The sequence below is a fragment of the Podarcis pityusensis genome (genome assembly GCF_964106645.2).
Source record: "Podarcis pityusensis genome assembly, chromosome: 14".
Classification (NCBI taxonomy): Eukaryota; Metazoa; Chordata; class Lepidosauria; order Squamata; family Lacertidae; genus Podarcis; species Podarcis pityusensis.
The window spans coordinates 47,536,182-47,552,719 of NC_138039.1; the positions used below are offsets into that span (position 1 = coordinate 47,536,182).

The following is a 16,538-nucleotide window of genomic DNA, read 5'->3' on the forward strand; positions in this document are numbered from 1 at the left end:
CCTTCTGCCTCTGCTCCATTTTATCTCCCACAGACGTGCAGGAACTCTGACCAGAGGCGGCTCCACCAGGCCTGTCCCCTTATCTTAACCTCCCTCCTCCTCCAAAAGGCCCTTCCTACCTACCAGCTGCTGTCACAGCACAAGAGCGATGACCTCTCAGGAGTGTGAAGATAAACAGATCGGAAGCCTCCAAGGCATCTCCCAAGCCCTCTCCCTGCCTCTCTCTCACACACTGGACCACAGGTCTAGCTTCCATAACAATATTTCTCCTCACCAGGAGTTTTATATTTCAGAGAGGTCCTGAACCACACACAAAAGCTCCTCTGAAGCAGCTTAAGGCTTTTTTGCAAAACAAAAAACAAAAAAAAACAGTCCATGAAAGTTTGTCCATTTGCTCATCTTGCTAACAAAACTGTTGTTTCCAGTTAATGCTAGAAACTCTTGGAATTTTTGCTTAGCTCAGATTGGATGCACAGGGGGAGGGGAGGGAGGAATTCGTTTCCCTGGACCCAACAGGCTTTGTAGTAGGATTTTTTCTGCCTGGCACCAAACTGGAGTCAGAAACTAGCCCGTTCTGTATTCCTTCTGCATGTCTCCAGGAACGTTAGCAAACTTCCAGTAATGCAAAAGTACAAGTGACACCTTTTGCTGGTTGTGTGTCGAGTGGCATGGTCCTTGCTTCCATGGGAGATAACAGTACTGCACCAAAGCAGGTGCCACAATGACAGAGGCAGCACTTTGTGAGGATTTTGCACAGAACACATTCATCTGCAACACTCTTCTTCCACAAGTAGAAGCAGGCTGGCATAGAAGACAATGGACAGTGGCTTTAATCTTTAAGTGGGTTGTGCAGTGGTACCTCGGGTTAAGTACTTAATTCGTTCCAGAGGTCCGTGCTTAACCTGAAACTCTTCTTAACCTGAAGCACCACTTTAGCTCATGGGGCCTCCTGCTGCTGCCGCGCCGCTGGAGCAGGATTTCTGTTCTCATCCTGAAGCAAAGTTCTTAACCTGCGGTAATATTGCAGGGTTAGAGTCTGTAACCTGAAGCTTATGTAACCCAAGGTACCACTGTATTATGAATCAGAAACTGGTTAAAGAGAACAAGGATGAACCAAGGCAGTTCTTGCTATGGAGAGATGGAATCAGTGGGAACCCTGAAGATCTGAAACAGGATTAGTGCTTTTTAATTCCAAGCAGGACTTAGTTGAAAACAATTATAGGTAACAAAGTCTGAGGATGGCACCAAATTATTTAGAGTGGGGAAAAGAAAAGGAATCAGGAGGAGCTCCAAAAACTTCTCTCCACGCTAGATAAACTGGCAAAAAAATAGCAGTGTACACAAGTATAAAATATCACAATGAGGTCAGAGCTGGCAGTGGCTGAGCAGAGAGAGGAGAGGCAGCAGAGGGATTGTGGAAAAGCGAAGAACATAAGATGAGCCTGTTGGATCAGGCCAACGGCCCACATAGTCCAGCATCCTGTTCTCCCAGTGGTCACTCAGATGCTTGTGGGATTTGAGCACAGCAGTGCACTGCCTTCCTGTGGTTTCCAACAACGGGTATAAGCAAATCCAGTGGTACAAGTGCTTGCTTCAAATATAACCCACAGCCACTATAGCCACTTTTTGATACATTTCCCCACCATTTGGACATTTCACTAAAAACACCAACTACTTTTAAATGCACAGCTGCCTCCATCGTTGCCTTCTAGGAAAACTCAGTGCAGCCTTCAGCAGCCTAGCGCCTTCCAGATGTTTTGGACTACAACTCCCATCATGCTGCTCAGAGCTGGTGGAAGCTGTAGTCCAACACTTCTGGAGGGAACCACATTTTGGAGTTATTTAAGATAGTATTCATAAGATTCGGTGGCTCCCCCTTGTGGAACTGAAAAGGTTTCTGCTTACTCCAGTAGGAACAGTTGCCAAGTTGAGTGAATTAATCACATATTCAGGATGAATGTTGGATCCTATTTTTTGTGTTCATGAAGCTTTTCTCCACCCTTTTGTTACTGGGTCCAATTCCCTTCAGACCACATTAATATCCCTACCAGGTGATTTGGGGCACCTCAGGTGGCAAATTTCAGAGTACTGTATTTGAGTCCTAAACTTGTGTATTCTTGCTCAGGCCCTAAATTCATCTGTAATGTGATAGCTGGCTTATTATGCCCTCTGGTGGAGCTTGATGAGTAATCAAAATTGCCTCAATCTCCCAAGAGAGATTCCTCATCATTAGTGCTGTTAACTCATTGCCTGCAAAGGTGCAGGGAAAATCTTTGCCACTGAATATTTGAGGAGAGACAGGAAGCTATCTATACCAGTAAGACAGACTAGCAAAAATGGCTTGGGATATGTTGTGGATAGCAAGAGTGCTTTTAACCTCACTAACCTAGATGGGGAAAAAGGGAGACCTCCTGGAATAGTTGATCAGCAGCTGAATCAAAGGGGAAAAGGGACTGATGTATGTTACTCAGAGCAGAGTTGCACTGCAGAGAAACATTTCACTTTACTGAAGAAATACAAAGGCATCAGACTCCACAATCTTGGATAACTTACACATTGGCTGATCCCACCCTCACCCATTTGGGTTTTTGATCTGTGATCAGCCTCTGAACTGCATGTTTAGAACTTCCATCTAACTCAGGCTTCCTCAACCTCAGCCCTCCAGATGATTTTGGCCTACAACTCCCATAATCCCTAGCTAGTGGGACCAGTGGTCAGGGATGATGGGAATTGTAGTCTCAAAAAACATCTGGAGGGCCAAGGTTCAGGAACTCCTTGTTTGAAAGAAGTCATCTGGACTATGTGGAAGTGGAATATAACCCATTTTACAAACCTCACCCATCATTTCTAGGGGCTCAGACGGAAGCTGGACATCTTGTGACTGCCTGGCAGGCTGCAACTCACAGACTTGCTTGATCCAAGAAATAAGCTTGGTTTTCATAATCATCCAACTACATAATAAGGCAAATCAACTGATGTCTGGTTTGACACAGCTGCATGTTTGGGAGTAGCTTTTATCTATGCATTAAATAACTGCATTTTGTCACAGGTCAATGGTTCTCAAAATGGTGTGGCAGGAGAGGATGGCAAATGTGGCAGGAAGGTTCAAGGGCAATAGAGAAACATTTAAACATTTCAGTGTAGCTTAGTAGAGTATAAAAATAAAAGAAAAAAATCAGAAATGCAACCATTGGTTATTCTGGTGTTCCATGACATATGTCTGTCTCAAATTAGAGATTACCTGCCAAAAGCAAGCTCACGCCTCTCACTGAGTTTGCATACATGCTTAAGGTATATATGTTTATAATTATATTTTGGGAATGATTCGTGTTCCTATGTAGCTACATTGTTTTATACTTTCTGGATGTCCCATGATCATATTGTAAAGCGTGTTATAAATCAAGCACTGCTAGTTGTTTCTTCTGGTTTTCTTGTCAATAAAAAAATTCAGTGCAGCATGAGCAAATTTCTATTCTGCAAGTGTGGCCCAGAGAAAAATGTTTGAGAACCACTGTCACAGGCTTTCACACACAGGCCCCACTCCATAGTTCAGGGTTTTTATTTATATATTGCATTTATATGCCACCTTCCCTCTCCAAGGAGGCGCTCAGGGTGGGGTACCTGGTTCTCCAGCTCCTCATTTGATCCACACAACAAGGAACAGTGAAAGGTAAGAGGATAGATGGCAAGAGCTTTGGGAGCAGATGTTTCCTGGAGCTAAGAGGCAAAGGAGGAGAAACTGATGGGAATGGCTGCTTCAGAGAACTAATTATAGATCATTTCAGTAGTACTGAATTGTCTTGAATGAAAACCAGCCAGCTTATCAGAATAGATTTTATTTACCGTTTCAGGTTCTTCAGGCTGTTCATTTGTTAGACTAAAGTACTCTGTTACATTCAAATTTATACAGACAGATTATTCCAAATTTTACGCACACAACCCCCCCAAAAAAGTATGTAGATTGAATAACCATTTTTATTTACTTGTAACACTCTTGAATGCATTAGACCCCATCCAAAAAGGATTTGAAAGACCCCTTAAGGCCCATTTGTTAGGGCGAGTTGCAGGTCTTCAACAATGTGCATGTGAGATGGCCACTGGCCACAGGGGTGGACCTGCCTTTTCTCCACGTCTTTGGAGCAGTTCACCAAGTGTTGTGGCAGCCCAGTGACCTCTCCAACAGGTCAGGCATGAGCCCCTTCCAACTGGGTCAGGATTGTGGCACTTGGGAAACTGCTCCAGGTACGTGCATAACAAAAGGGTTCAAGAGTCAACCAAAACCAAAGACTGTTTTGTAAACTTCCACTTCTCAAAACATGATTTTAAACCAGCATTGACCAAAATACCAGCCCTGACGCTCATACTAAAATATCCTTATTTCTTATTGAATAAATGTACAAAATGTTTCATGCTGAATTGCACATTATATACTATAACTTTGGTTATACTGTATTTTTATTTGGTTTCTTGACTAACTGTTGACAAAATATAAAAATGCAGTTGGAATAGGGATGGAAGGGGAGTCCTGTAACATCTAAACTAATTTCAGGGCCAAATTCTGCCCTGGGTGCTTATTCTGAGAAGCGTCACTCACGTTTGCACAGATCAGATTGCTGAATTTGGCCCGCAAAACCCTGTAAACATGTCTGCATATTTATTTATTTATTTGTGGTGCAATACTGCAAGAATGAATATGAAAAGGCATTTTGCTATGACTTAACACTGTAGTATTCAAAAACAAAAAAGGTCTGTCTTGAGTTCAAAAAAGCAAAGCTGAAAATATTATTTGTTAGACAATTTATCAAAATATGATTTACCAAAAATACACTAGCATATAAATCCAAACAGGTTTTAAAATAATCTCATTTAAGTCCATGCTACTTTTTAATCTCAAAAGTTAAAAAGTTTAGAAATAGAATTGGGAATACTAAAAAAGGAAACAACTGGGCATAATCAACTGGGAAGAAGTTTCCTCCTGTGCAATGCCCAGGGAAGCAGCTGCTGCCAATCTCCATGCACTGCTTCTCGCTGCTCAGAGCAAGCACAGCTGGACAGGGAAGCTGCCATCCAGCGCCCAGGCACAAGCCCTACCAGCTCAGCGCCTGCAGCAATGTGCACAAGCGCAGCCAGAGCCAGTTTACTGCGCACAGGTGGAAAGATTTTAAGGTTACCCAAAGATATAGTTAAGGTGCTTTGGAAAGTCTGAAGAAGTGCTTCGCAACCCAAGAGCAGAATCCGTGGGCTGTCCGGCCACCTCTGGAGAGAGAATGCACACATGGACCGACAAATGGACGGAAGACAGACAGACACACGCGGCTTTTCACAGCTTACGCTTTCAGTAGTTAAGATTGCCAAGGCGGCAAATTCTTGAAAGAGGTAATGCAAGGCTCATTCATGCCAGCCTCACCAGTGTTCATGCGCACCCGCTAATCCAACAGGCAAGAGTTTGAAATGCAAAATACAATTAGCTGTAACTGAAATTAACACTTTTTTTTAAAAAAAAAAGAGGATACCATAAAGATTCAGTTGCCATTCAAATGCAGCAACAGAGTCCCTGGAATATTTGTTCTGCTTGTAAACTCTCAAATTGCAGCACAGAAAAGAAGTACAGCATTGTCACCCTCCTCTCCTGGGGCTCAGTCAACGCCATCAAACCCCTGAGCATTTTCAATTGCAAAGTGAAGCTTGTCCCACAAGTCTTCAAAAGATTCATATGGAGGCAAATCCAAGCGGTTAAAACTGGGGTGGGGTGGAGATGGATAAAAGAGACACAAGAAAAACAGTTATATTATATGCCAGGATGGGCAGAGAAACAATCTCAACAGAATACTTCATGCTCAGGAATATTTACCAAGTATGAGCTCTCGGCAGTTTGTCAGGGCTGCCCCAGTACTCAATGGTGAACAACTGTGGTCCATTTGAACCTGCAAGGAACATACACAGCAAGCCTAATGGTTTTAGATCCTCACCTGGTCACAGTGTAAGCCTTGGCTACAGGCAGCTCTCATTTATGGAAGTGGAACATGCAAACTATGGAAAAAAGAAACTAATCCAGCTACAGCAGGGTAAGGGCCAATACTGACTTGTGAATTAAGGTGGTCCAGTGGAGAAGACCTTACCTCTGCCCTGTGGCAAACCCCATCCTCATCTGCAACACAAGGTCAAAAGCCTACCTTGCAGGAGCGTGGTAAAGGGTTCCTGACATAATGAACGTGATGAGGCTGCTTGAACGCAAAAGAAGCAGCTCAATGTCATGTGCTGATTCCAAAGTGCCTCTAGACTTGGTGACCCTCCCAAATGGGTTCATGGCACCTTGTGCAGCCATTAACAGAAGTGGGGAATCATGATATTTAAGAAGTTATTTTCCAAGAACATGCAGCCTAAGTTGGCCCCACAACTCAGCTCTGAGGGAGCAGGACGGAGGGCTCCTGTTAAGTATTTTTGCTCCTATTTGGGCAATTGCAGCGCAAACAAATCAATACATCTTGCCGTTAGTTATTAAATTAATTCTAGTTATTGGGGATAAACAAGAGCTGGTGATTTTGTCAGCTGCATCTCCCCAACCCCACACTGAAGAGGGGTGTGTGTGTGTGTGTGTGTGTGTGTGTGTGTGTGTGTAGGGGAGGGTAGACAGGGAGGGCACATGCAAGGGATCACATGTGCTATTATCAACTTTACAGAAATGGGGCAGCAATGGGGCCTACATTTCCCATCTGGCCTGGGCCTATTGCCAGCTTTGCATGGCCCTTGTTCTCCCTTGAACTTGGGAGGACATCCTGCAAGGTCCATTGGGTGGAGGATAAGTAATCCTTTGCTGGATGTCCTCCCAAGTCGAAAGGAGAAAAAGGGCCATGCAAAGCTGGCAATAGGCCCAGGCCAGATGGGAAACGGAGGCACCGTTTCTGCATTTACTTATCTATATTTTATCTGTATTAATCTTTTATGACTCTTCTTTAAAAGATTAACATCCTGTGCTAAAGGACCCCCTCCCCCCTTGATTCTCCTTGCAATATCAATAACCTTTACCAAAGATTTGCCCCCTTTGCCTCTACCAGGAGGACTTGGAGGACGCCCATGCCAACTGGCCCACCTGCTCTGGCCTGAGGGAAACTGGCAGGTAGAAAGTGCAGGAACCCACCCACACCCCACAAATCCCTCTACAAGTTGCCCCTGCATTTATCTTGCTTACACATGATATTGGGACAGGCACACCCTCTCTTTTTAGGGTGTTAAGGTAAAGGTAAAGGGACCCCTGACCATTAGGTCCAGTCACGGACAACTCATCTCACTTCACTGGACGAGGGAGCCGACGTTTGTCTGCAGATAGTTTTTCCGGGTCATGTGGCCAGCATGGCTAAGCCGCTTCTGGCGAACCAGAGCAGTCCACGGAAACGCTGTTTACCTTCCCACCAGAGCGGTACCTATTTATCTACTTGCACTTTGACATGCTTTAGAACTGCTAGGTTGGCAGGAGCAGGGACCGAGCAACGGGAGCTCACCCCGTCACGGGGATTCGAACCGCCAACCTTCTGATCAGCAAGTCCTAGGCTCTGTGGTTTAACCCACAGTGCCACCCGCATCCCTTGTTTTTAGGATGTTATTTTACCCCAATGAGATTTTGAAGGCAATAACTTAAAAGCCCACCTTAGGCCATAAACTCACAAAGAGGCCACCGCAACCTCAGCTTCACACACAGACACACCCATCTGTGATACGGGGATAATATTGACCATTTGTAATATGAGGTTGTGAAGGATGACTCAGCGTTTGAAGAATTTGCTCCAGAATGCCCATGCAAATGCCTTGCTATTGTAACTGTTACTTCCCTGCAGGTACATACCGTATAGTTCAGCAAATCCATTCATAGGTACGCGGGACGTGCCCGTCACAAATTGAAGGAGTCGGATTCTTTTTTCAGAGTCCATCAGCAGCACAGCCTAGGAAGAGTTACAAAGACTTACTGAAATGCTAACCTTATGACCAACCATCACACGTGTTCATTGTTCAATCTGGTCAATTTGGCTTGTTTATTAAGTGTCTGCTCAGAGGAAATTAGCCTGGTTTCATTCCAGGTGGAGGTTTTTTTGGTTTGTTTTTTGCTTCCACTGCACAGAAGAAACATTTGTTGTTAACTTAGGAGGTTGCCAGGATCAGTGATGGGTGGTTAAACAGTGCCACTGTTTTAAGTTGAGTTCCATCCATCTTTAGTACAACCCTGGCAAAGGAGAGCATGTTGAGTACCCTGTGTACTCTTCGCTACTTGTAGCAGGACATAAACACTCTCATGCAATTTTGGCCTAACATTTACTTAAAACATTCCTGCTAGAAGAATGATATCACTATTTTGGTTACCTTCCAAAACCATTGAATAACTATGTGATTTGCACTGTAGCCGTTTTTGTACTTTGTGTGTTCCCTCCAGTCATTCACATCTACATCTCCCAGGCCACACATCAGTAACTGAAGAGATAGAGAGGAGAAACAATATCTCAGAAAATATCAACACACAAACTCCCCAAAGGAAACAGGTTTTGAAAGAAGCAGAAGAAAGCTTACCTCCAACTCATTTTCATCGAAGATTGTGATGAGATCTTGTGGTATTAGTTCGAAAAAACCCTAGAATACAGAAGAGGCATAAGGCAAGCTGGACAACTTGCATGGTGATGTGTTTGTAGCCATAACCCCACAACCCCACCATTACGGAATTCCCCCTCAAAGAAGCTTCGCTGCACCTCGGTCCCATTCCATTTTGGAAGACATTTAGGACAGATTCCTATTTTATCCTGACTGAGACAAAAACAAAAACAAAACCCCTTGCAGCAGCAGGACACATCTTCTTGATCGTATGTAGACAGACTGAGCTGCTTCTGACAAAATTCATCCCCATAAAATACGGATGGAGTTAAGAGCGGGGAGAGAGAATCTAAGTTTTCCACATTCTCATTTGGGGTTTATGCTGTGCTCACACAGCTTTATGGCTTTAAAAATAATAATGCAAGCCACTCTAGGTATAGAGAAAGGTAAAAATTCAATAGCACACAGGTAAAAAATTAATGGACTGAAATCAATATTGAAACAGACTATTGACAACATTAGAACACAAAGAGTATCTGCAAATGACGGTACCTCTTTGAAGGCAGCCATTTGTTTCCTGATCCTGTTCACAAATCTCCACTGTATTACAAGACTGTAAAATGGAAGGAAGTATTGAGTTTTAAACACCAACATGACAGCTACATTTAAAAGGTTTTTACAGATTCTTCATAGCATTAGCTTTAAGATAGAGCAGATTGGAAATTGAACAAAGAGTTTATGGCAAACAGTTGCCACTGGAAAATGCACACACAAGGGGTGGGGTGGTGTCAGTTCTGCAGTCTGTTACTTACTAAATATACTCTTGCTTGTTCTTATTTGTGACCACCACATCTGACCCTCCAGGTTTCAATTCATGTTGATGAGTCTAAAGACAAGAGGACCAAAGCAAACTGAGCACTACATAAGGCGTAAGGCAAAATCTCCTCCTCCTCCCTCAAACACAGACCTCCTATTTGCTGATCACCTGAAGTGAGTGATGAGATACAGCAAGGGCTTGCCATTACCAGCTGCAGGGCTTGCTGGCAGAGCTTCAGGCCCTTCACCATAGGGTCCCAGGGCGAGTTACAATGAAACAATGATACAATTCAAAATCAAAATCAAATCAGTATATTTACACCAGAAGCACAGGCAGGTGGTTGACTTCCCTTCCATGAGCTGCTTATCCACATCTTCAGACCACAATAATTGAAACTGGTCCAGCGCAGATGAGACAGGCAGGGCTATGGGCACCTCCATGGGAGACTTGCTCTAACCATGGCGTCTAATTCTGTCTGAATCTGAGTGTTTTATCCCTAAAGTGTCTCACAAAATTGTCCCAGCAGACTTCTGAGGGTGCCAGAGCAACACTCTCCTGGTCAGATGACAAAAGACCGTTTGCTACTCTGAAAAACTAGACCTGGTACCTACATCTGTTTCAAGAGATTAAATTATTTGTGGTCACAGGCTTGTGGCAGTGTTTTGCTTGTTGCCATGCATGTATACTTCACTGCGATTTAAACTTATTTTGTAGATGACCACAAATATTGAGACGACCAGGTAAAAACTCTAATTCAACTCACTTATCAACTTACAGTTTCATTATCAAAAAAGGATAAATCAATATTAGACAAGGTAAGACTGAAGCAACCATAAGGCATCCTGTACCTTTTGAGTGTTCTAATTTAAGCCCTGCATGGCTACAAACCTGCCCAAAAAGTTCTTCATCAACTGTGAACCGGAGGTCCAGTTCCTTGGGATCGTTTTCAAGAATCCACCTCAGAGAACTGTAGTATTCACTGTCCTAGAGTGAACATGACAGGGATGAGTGATTAAGACCAGCAACATAAACTGTCCTTTGGGTGGAAGGTGTTAACAAATGTAAATATTGGGTAAGAATGTGCACCAATTTAATTCACCATAAAAATGTGAGGCAACAGCAGCAGCTTGGGGTAAACATTACATACCACAGATTCCATATCATGAAGAATTATTGGCTTTTGAAGCATCATTTTGTAAAAAGGGCGAATAAAGAATCCTGCAAGAGACAAAGAGGAAGAGCTTGGTCGCAAAGAAATGTTATGGAGCACAGTGCTAATAATAGCGGCCAAGAAGCAGCCTCTGTAATGTCAAGTACAAACCATCTAAGAGCTTCCCATGGTAGACGGCCATCCCTGCCACACGGCCGATGAACTTGAAGTATGAAAGGTGGTCTTCATTGCACATGCCGGAGTTTGGATTAATCTGGAGAGTATAGTTATCCCTGCAAGGGAAGTAGAGGCCATGTGCTCCATATACTAGCAGTAGACATTTGCTCAAACATCTCAGAAGCTGCCCTATGGGGACCAGGCCATTGGTCCATGAGGATCAGCTTTGACTATGTGGACCAGCAATGGCTCCCTAAAGTCTTTTCCCAACTCTACCTAGAGATACTGAGCACTGAAGCTGCAGTTCCACCAACCTGGAGCACCCAGAGCAGACTCTCTGCCACTGAGCTATTGCCCTTCCCCAGGAAGTCAGAATTTGCCATCCATCCAGTCTAGCACTTGCCTCATCCCACTGGGCCTCTCCCAGGTAGAAGTGCAAAGATGAGTTGCAGAAGGGCTGCTTCCTCCACCTCCTCCTCCTGGAGTTTGGCTCAAGGTTAAATTTGGTTCTTAAGATAAGACTCAAATTGCAGAACTGCCATTCTCGAAGAAATGGGCAAAGAGGAGCCTTAGAGTAGCCAAGTTTAGCCAAGAGAAGAAACTTAGTGCTCCCTCTATGCACACACACACAGCTAACATAGGAGAACTTCAAATGAGGTAGGAAGTATCTGGATAGCAGGCTGGCTAATTTGTTGTTTAAGCTGTTCAACATTTCACACACGCAGAAGAATCTTGGCCACAGCAGGTGTCTTACTTACGTGGCAGAATATTCGAACAGTCCATAGTATGGGTTAAACATTTCCTTGGAGATGAAGAAGAACCACTCCCTGGCAACCCCTCCATAGTCCAAACCCTTTTCGCCATCAAATTCAATCCATAGCCTCGCTTTGAGATACTCCGGCTTCTTTACAGCACTAATTCTTCTGTAGGAGTCTTCGAAGATTGTGGCACGGTGAAGTTTCATTTCAAACTTACTTGGAATATCACCCTGAAGAGAAACACGATAACTGATTGTTAGAGTAGTCTGTCAAGCAAAATGAAGGGAGGATACTTAAACAGGGCCCTGCACTTTTGGCAAGAAGTTTGATCAATGAAGACTGAAGAATGCTCTTCAATTAAACATGGAGCATTTGAAGTTATGTGCCCTAACAAATATCAGCCTAGACTGTTAATACTCCAAGCTTACAAAGACTACACTTAAGTAGTATACCTTTTTTAAAGTTATTTTTTCATAGAGCACATAGCTAATGAATTCACTCCCACAAGATGGCCACCAACTTGGACGGCTTTGAAAGAAGACTATGTATTTTTTATTATTAAATCTATATATTGCCCTTCATCTGAGGATCACAGGGCAGGTGACAGGATTAAATGAATTCACAGAGAATAAGGCTTGGATGAGTTTCAGTTAGTATTGCTTGGGGGCATGGACAAGGTGCTCAGATTGGCACAGATGACCACGTGTGCTATATAATTTTTTATTTTTTATATTTTATATGCAACCCATCTAACTGGGGTGCCCCAGCCACTCTGGACGGCTCCAAACAAAATCTAAAAAAACACAATAAAACACCAACCATTAAAAACTTCCCTGTGCAGGGCGGCCTTCAGATGTCTTCTAAAAGTCATATAGTTATTTATCTATTCGACATCTGACGGTGGGCAGGGGGTGTTCCACAGGGTGGGTGCCACTTCTGAGAAGACCCTCTGCCTGGTTCCCCGTAACTTCACATCTCACAGTGGAGGAACTGCCAGACCCCTTGACCCCTGCCCTTCATGACCAATAAAAACTAAGAGGGATGGCTGGTTGCATACCCGTTGCTGGGGATAAAAAATGGGGAGGGCGCTGCTGGTGCACTCGGCTCCTGCTTGTGAGCATTCTGTGATGGGCCAATGTGGGAACAGGATGCTGGACTTGATGGGTACCCTTTGGTCTGTATAGTTAACAAGGTGGGCATGTGTGTGCAACTGTACTTCTGTGCCAAGTGACTATTTAAAGTAGTCTGTACACTAGTCATTCCACTGGTTTGTTCAGCGGTACATCATGTAAGATTGTCATAGCCCAGGGGGCAAGGGAAGATCAGTAGTTTTGGGGAGGGGGGAGGTGAACCACTGCTGATCTTTGAACTCATTGCAAGAGAAGAAGACTGGAGAAGCAGCACACATTCTGGAAACATATTCACTTTGAAGTTACTAGACTCATAACTTACTTGCTTTTTTAACTTCTTTCTGAAGAATTCATACTTTCTTTTATAGTCTCTGGAATAAGGCACAGCCTTTGAAGAAGAAGAGAGAAGGGTAGGAGAATGTAAGATGTCCAAGTATCCAACATCACATTTCATTGGGGCAAATATTTGTTGATGTATTAAAGTTTCTGCCTTAGGCCAGGGGATTACAGTTTTGTGACAGAATTTGGGGTGGGAAGACACTCAGGAGGTAACTAGAGCATCTTTCAGTTATACCACACACTTGTTTTGCAATCCTTGTCCACAGTACTAACCCAAAGTTTTAATTCACTTTTTATAGAAATACAGTGGTACCTTGGTTTAAGAACAGCTTAGTTTATGAACAACTTGGGTTAAGAATGCTACCAACCCAGAAGTAGGTGTTTTGGTTTGTGAACTTTGCCTTGGAATAAGAACATGTTTCACTTCCTGTTGAGTGTGTTCCATTTGTAAATTGAGTCCCCTGCTGCTATGGGAAAGCACACCTTGGTTTGAGAACACTTTGGTTTAAGACCGGACTAAGTTCATAAACCAAGGTACCACTGTATTAATATACATTTATTCCAACAAAAATTTGTCATTTTCTGCAAGCCAGCAATGGATCACTTATTCCTCACAAACACAACATCAGCCCCTTTAGTAATCAGCCCCTAATAATAATGAACAGGAACAGATCCCACAACGGATCCAAAATGGTTCATATACCACCTTTAGTAAATAGTTTCCACAGAGCCTGCCAAAAGGGGCCTGAATTCACTCCACCTTACTTATCTCAGGGATGCAACTGAGCTGTGGCTGGAGACCAATTTGAGAGCCTTGCACTTTATTTAAAAGCATTTCTAAACTGCTTAATGTTTCAAAATATCTCTAAGTGGTGTACACTATGTACAATATAAATCCCCTATCCCTTAAAAGAAAAGGACAACTCAAAATCAATGAAACAGTATGAAAGCATAAAATGAAGATTCGGGGATTCAGATGCATAAAACTGGGTTCAATCTTATGGCTCAGTTGTGATGAGGGGAGTCTCAAAAATTCTTCTCAAATCCAACTTTCACTATAGAGATGGGTGAAACCACTTTTCACCCCTCCCACCATCTCAGTTTAGACGAGCTTTTCCAAAAGAAAGAAAGAAAGAAAGAAAGAAAGAAAGAAATCTGAAAAACACACGATTTCCAAGTCAATTCCAAAGTTAGATGGTACCAGAAACCCATGCCAGGAATCAAGTACCTCTCTTCACCCCAGGCCTTTTATTTTCCTGGTAGAAGCAATGGGGGGGGGGGCAGCTGGTGTTTGGAATGCTGGACTGGCTCAAAGAGCCCTGGGGGAAGAGTTACCGGTACTTTAGCTCACTTAATGTTTACTAGCCACCTTGCCAAATTTTCCCAAGGCCGCATACAGTATCTGATAAAATCAGTTTAAAACATATACAATAGTAAAACAATAGACAGATGAACATCACTGAGCTCTAGGAGACGTTCATCTTCACAAGCACTGCCCCCACCTCCTGCCTGTGAACTTCAACACCATCGTCTCCGACCACTAATTCAATTCCTGGCCCCATTTCAGACACTTCTCACATTCAAAATAACTGCACCAAGGCATTTGAACCATTTTGTATCCTCTTATTTCTACCATACAGTTTGGCAACTGCTCAGAAAGATAAATATTGAACCTGCACCCGACTTATAAACTTCTGAGGTGAAAGTGCCCTGGGGTGAACAGAAGATGCAAATACTTGGCTAGCTGCTACAACTGATTTTAAAGTAATCTAGGGAGTCTTACTGGTCCAGCTATTGCGACATTCTGCAAGCGAGGGTCTTCCCACTGAGTTTTCTTGGTATCTGCAAGCACACAAATGTATTAGTTGCAATAAGGCTGAGCAATAAGGGAGAGTCGTATTATATCTTACAAGGGAGAGTCGTGCTATATCTTCTACATACTGTGGTTTATGTAGAATGTTCTTCCATCTGTATGTATTCGTTCTTCCCAGCCAGGCTAAAGGAAAGAGAGAAAAGCATAAGTACCCATTGGCAGGATGCTAAATGATGGGTGTGCTGGCATGGTTCCACAGATTTAAACAGCAACAGCCTTTTATAATGCTTAATGGTTTGTGCTTAATGGTAATCTGAGGGATGTAAAGTATTAAAAAGGCCAAGAGGCAGGTGCTTACCGGTAAAGGGCTAAGGTCTGCAGGGTCCAAAGAGGTCCTTCTTCTCATATGAGCAGGAATTCTGATTCTGGGGTCATCCTTTGACAAGGGAAAAAACACTGTTAAGCTACTGTTTTAGCCACGGACATTTAAGACTCCTGGCTGGCTGCTAAAGTAAGGCCTCCACACAAGGGAAGCCACTGAACTCTACTTTCCCAAAAGCAGCTGGAGGCAGAATTCAAACAGCGGATCCATGTGACACTTCACGGAGAGGAAGATTTCCCCATAGAAATCCAGCCATGCCTCTCTCCATGGGCGAAATCATGGTTCAACAGGACTTAATCCCTGGAAAATGTGCTTAGAACTGCTGCTTTCAGTCAGCAGATATCTGACAGATTTAAGCAGCTCTACCTGCTCCCCATTTCTTTCAAAAGCGAGTTCTGCTTTCTCGGGGCAACTGCTCCTTTTGTTAGCAGCTTCCCTCCAGGTAATGACAGAATGTTCTCCAGAAAGAGAAACTGACATGCCATGCTGGGGTTTGAGACCAGTTCCTGGATTTGGGTGGGGAGGAGAGATATAGCTTTGGCTCAGCTTTGCTTATGGAAACAGGCTTGTTCTCAACTCTGTTTTCTTCGCAGCCAGTGGATTTTCTTGTTACTTTACTGTTTTTGGTTTTCATAATCAAAACAAATAAATGGCTACTAGGGTATAACTGAAGCAGCTGGCAGGATAAGTAACACAACAAGGAATCAGGAAGGGAAGGTGCTCAACAGCAGGACCTGCTAGCAAGTCAGTGCCTTGTGAGAGGAAGATCACATGGAAACCAAGCTCAGAGGGAGCCTTTCAAGGGGACAAGCCGGGCCTTCCCTTCCTCAGAGAAAGTCACAGATTCCTCCTCTTTCACGTGATACTGCTGGGAAGTGTCTGCAGTTCAGCAAAGGTCAATCAGCAAGCCAAACACTCTCGCGGATGTAAGGACCTTGTATTGCTCTTTAAAGAATTGTCCTTTCACCCCACCCACCTTCTGTCTCCTCAATATTAAAAATAAACAGCAGCATTAAATCCAGAAGCTACCTACCCACGTTGTTGTTTTGGTATTGTGGTCAATAAAGAAAGGCCTCCCATTTGGAGCGTTACGAACTTCCCAGCCTTTTGGGAGAAGTCCAAGATCAGCTTCTGGGGGTTTCTGGAACGAAGGCTGCTGCGGTGAGTCATCTGATGCCAACTGTTGTCTGGAGGAACAATGTGGAGCCATGGCCTGCTGACCCACATCCACCCCGATCTGATGGAAAATTTAGAATGCAAGTAGAGTGAAATGCGCAGGCAAGCAGGGAAGACCTTGCTCTTTTCTTTTCATTTTAAGAATAATTTTTTATTAACCGACCAATCACATCAAATCAAACCAAATTACATAAATTCCAAATTACACAGCCGAATTTTAAA

The 16,538-nt window shown here is 43.5% G+C and overlaps 1 protein-coding gene across 2 annotated transcripts in view; it reads right to left on the reverse strand.

The window, feature by feature from the left end:
- Positions 1-3,820: 3,820 nt before the first annotated feature.
- The window catches only part of NEDD4 (NEDD4 E3 ubiquitin protein ligase), a 49,657-nt gene continuing 36,939 nt past the window's right edge, over positions 3,821-16,538 (reverse strand). For both annotated transcript variants that reach the window (XM_080980284.1, XM_080980283.1), the window contains 16 exons: positions 16,174-16,377; positions 15,117-15,194; positions 14,887-14,941; positions 14,729-14,787; positions 12,929-12,994; positions 11,477-11,706; positions 10,713-10,834; positions 10,539-10,609; positions 10,280-10,375; positions 9,387-9,460; positions 9,127-9,187; positions 8,557-8,616; positions 8,353-8,460; positions 7,841-7,937; positions 5,852-5,924; positions 3,821-5,739 (listed from right to left, as the gene is read on the reverse strand). In XM_080980284.1, the coding sequence (XP_080836410.1) occupies positions 5,637-5,739; positions 5,852-5,924; positions 7,841-7,937; positions 8,353-8,460; positions 8,557-8,616; positions 9,127-9,187; positions 9,387-9,460; positions 10,280-10,375; positions 10,539-10,609; positions 10,713-10,834; positions 11,477-11,706; positions 12,929-12,994; positions 14,729-14,787; positions 14,887-14,941; positions 15,117-15,194; positions 16,174-16,377 (1,557 nt within the window). In that variant the 3' untranslated portion in view covers positions 3,821-5,636. The remainder of the gene's footprint in view (positions 5,740-5,851; positions 5,925-7,840; positions 7,938-8,352; positions 8,461-8,556; positions 8,617-9,126; positions 9,188-9,386; positions 9,461-10,279; positions 10,376-10,538; positions 10,610-10,712; positions 10,835-11,476; positions 11,707-12,928; positions 12,995-14,728; positions 14,788-14,886; positions 14,942-15,116; positions 15,195-16,173; positions 16,378-16,538) is intronic.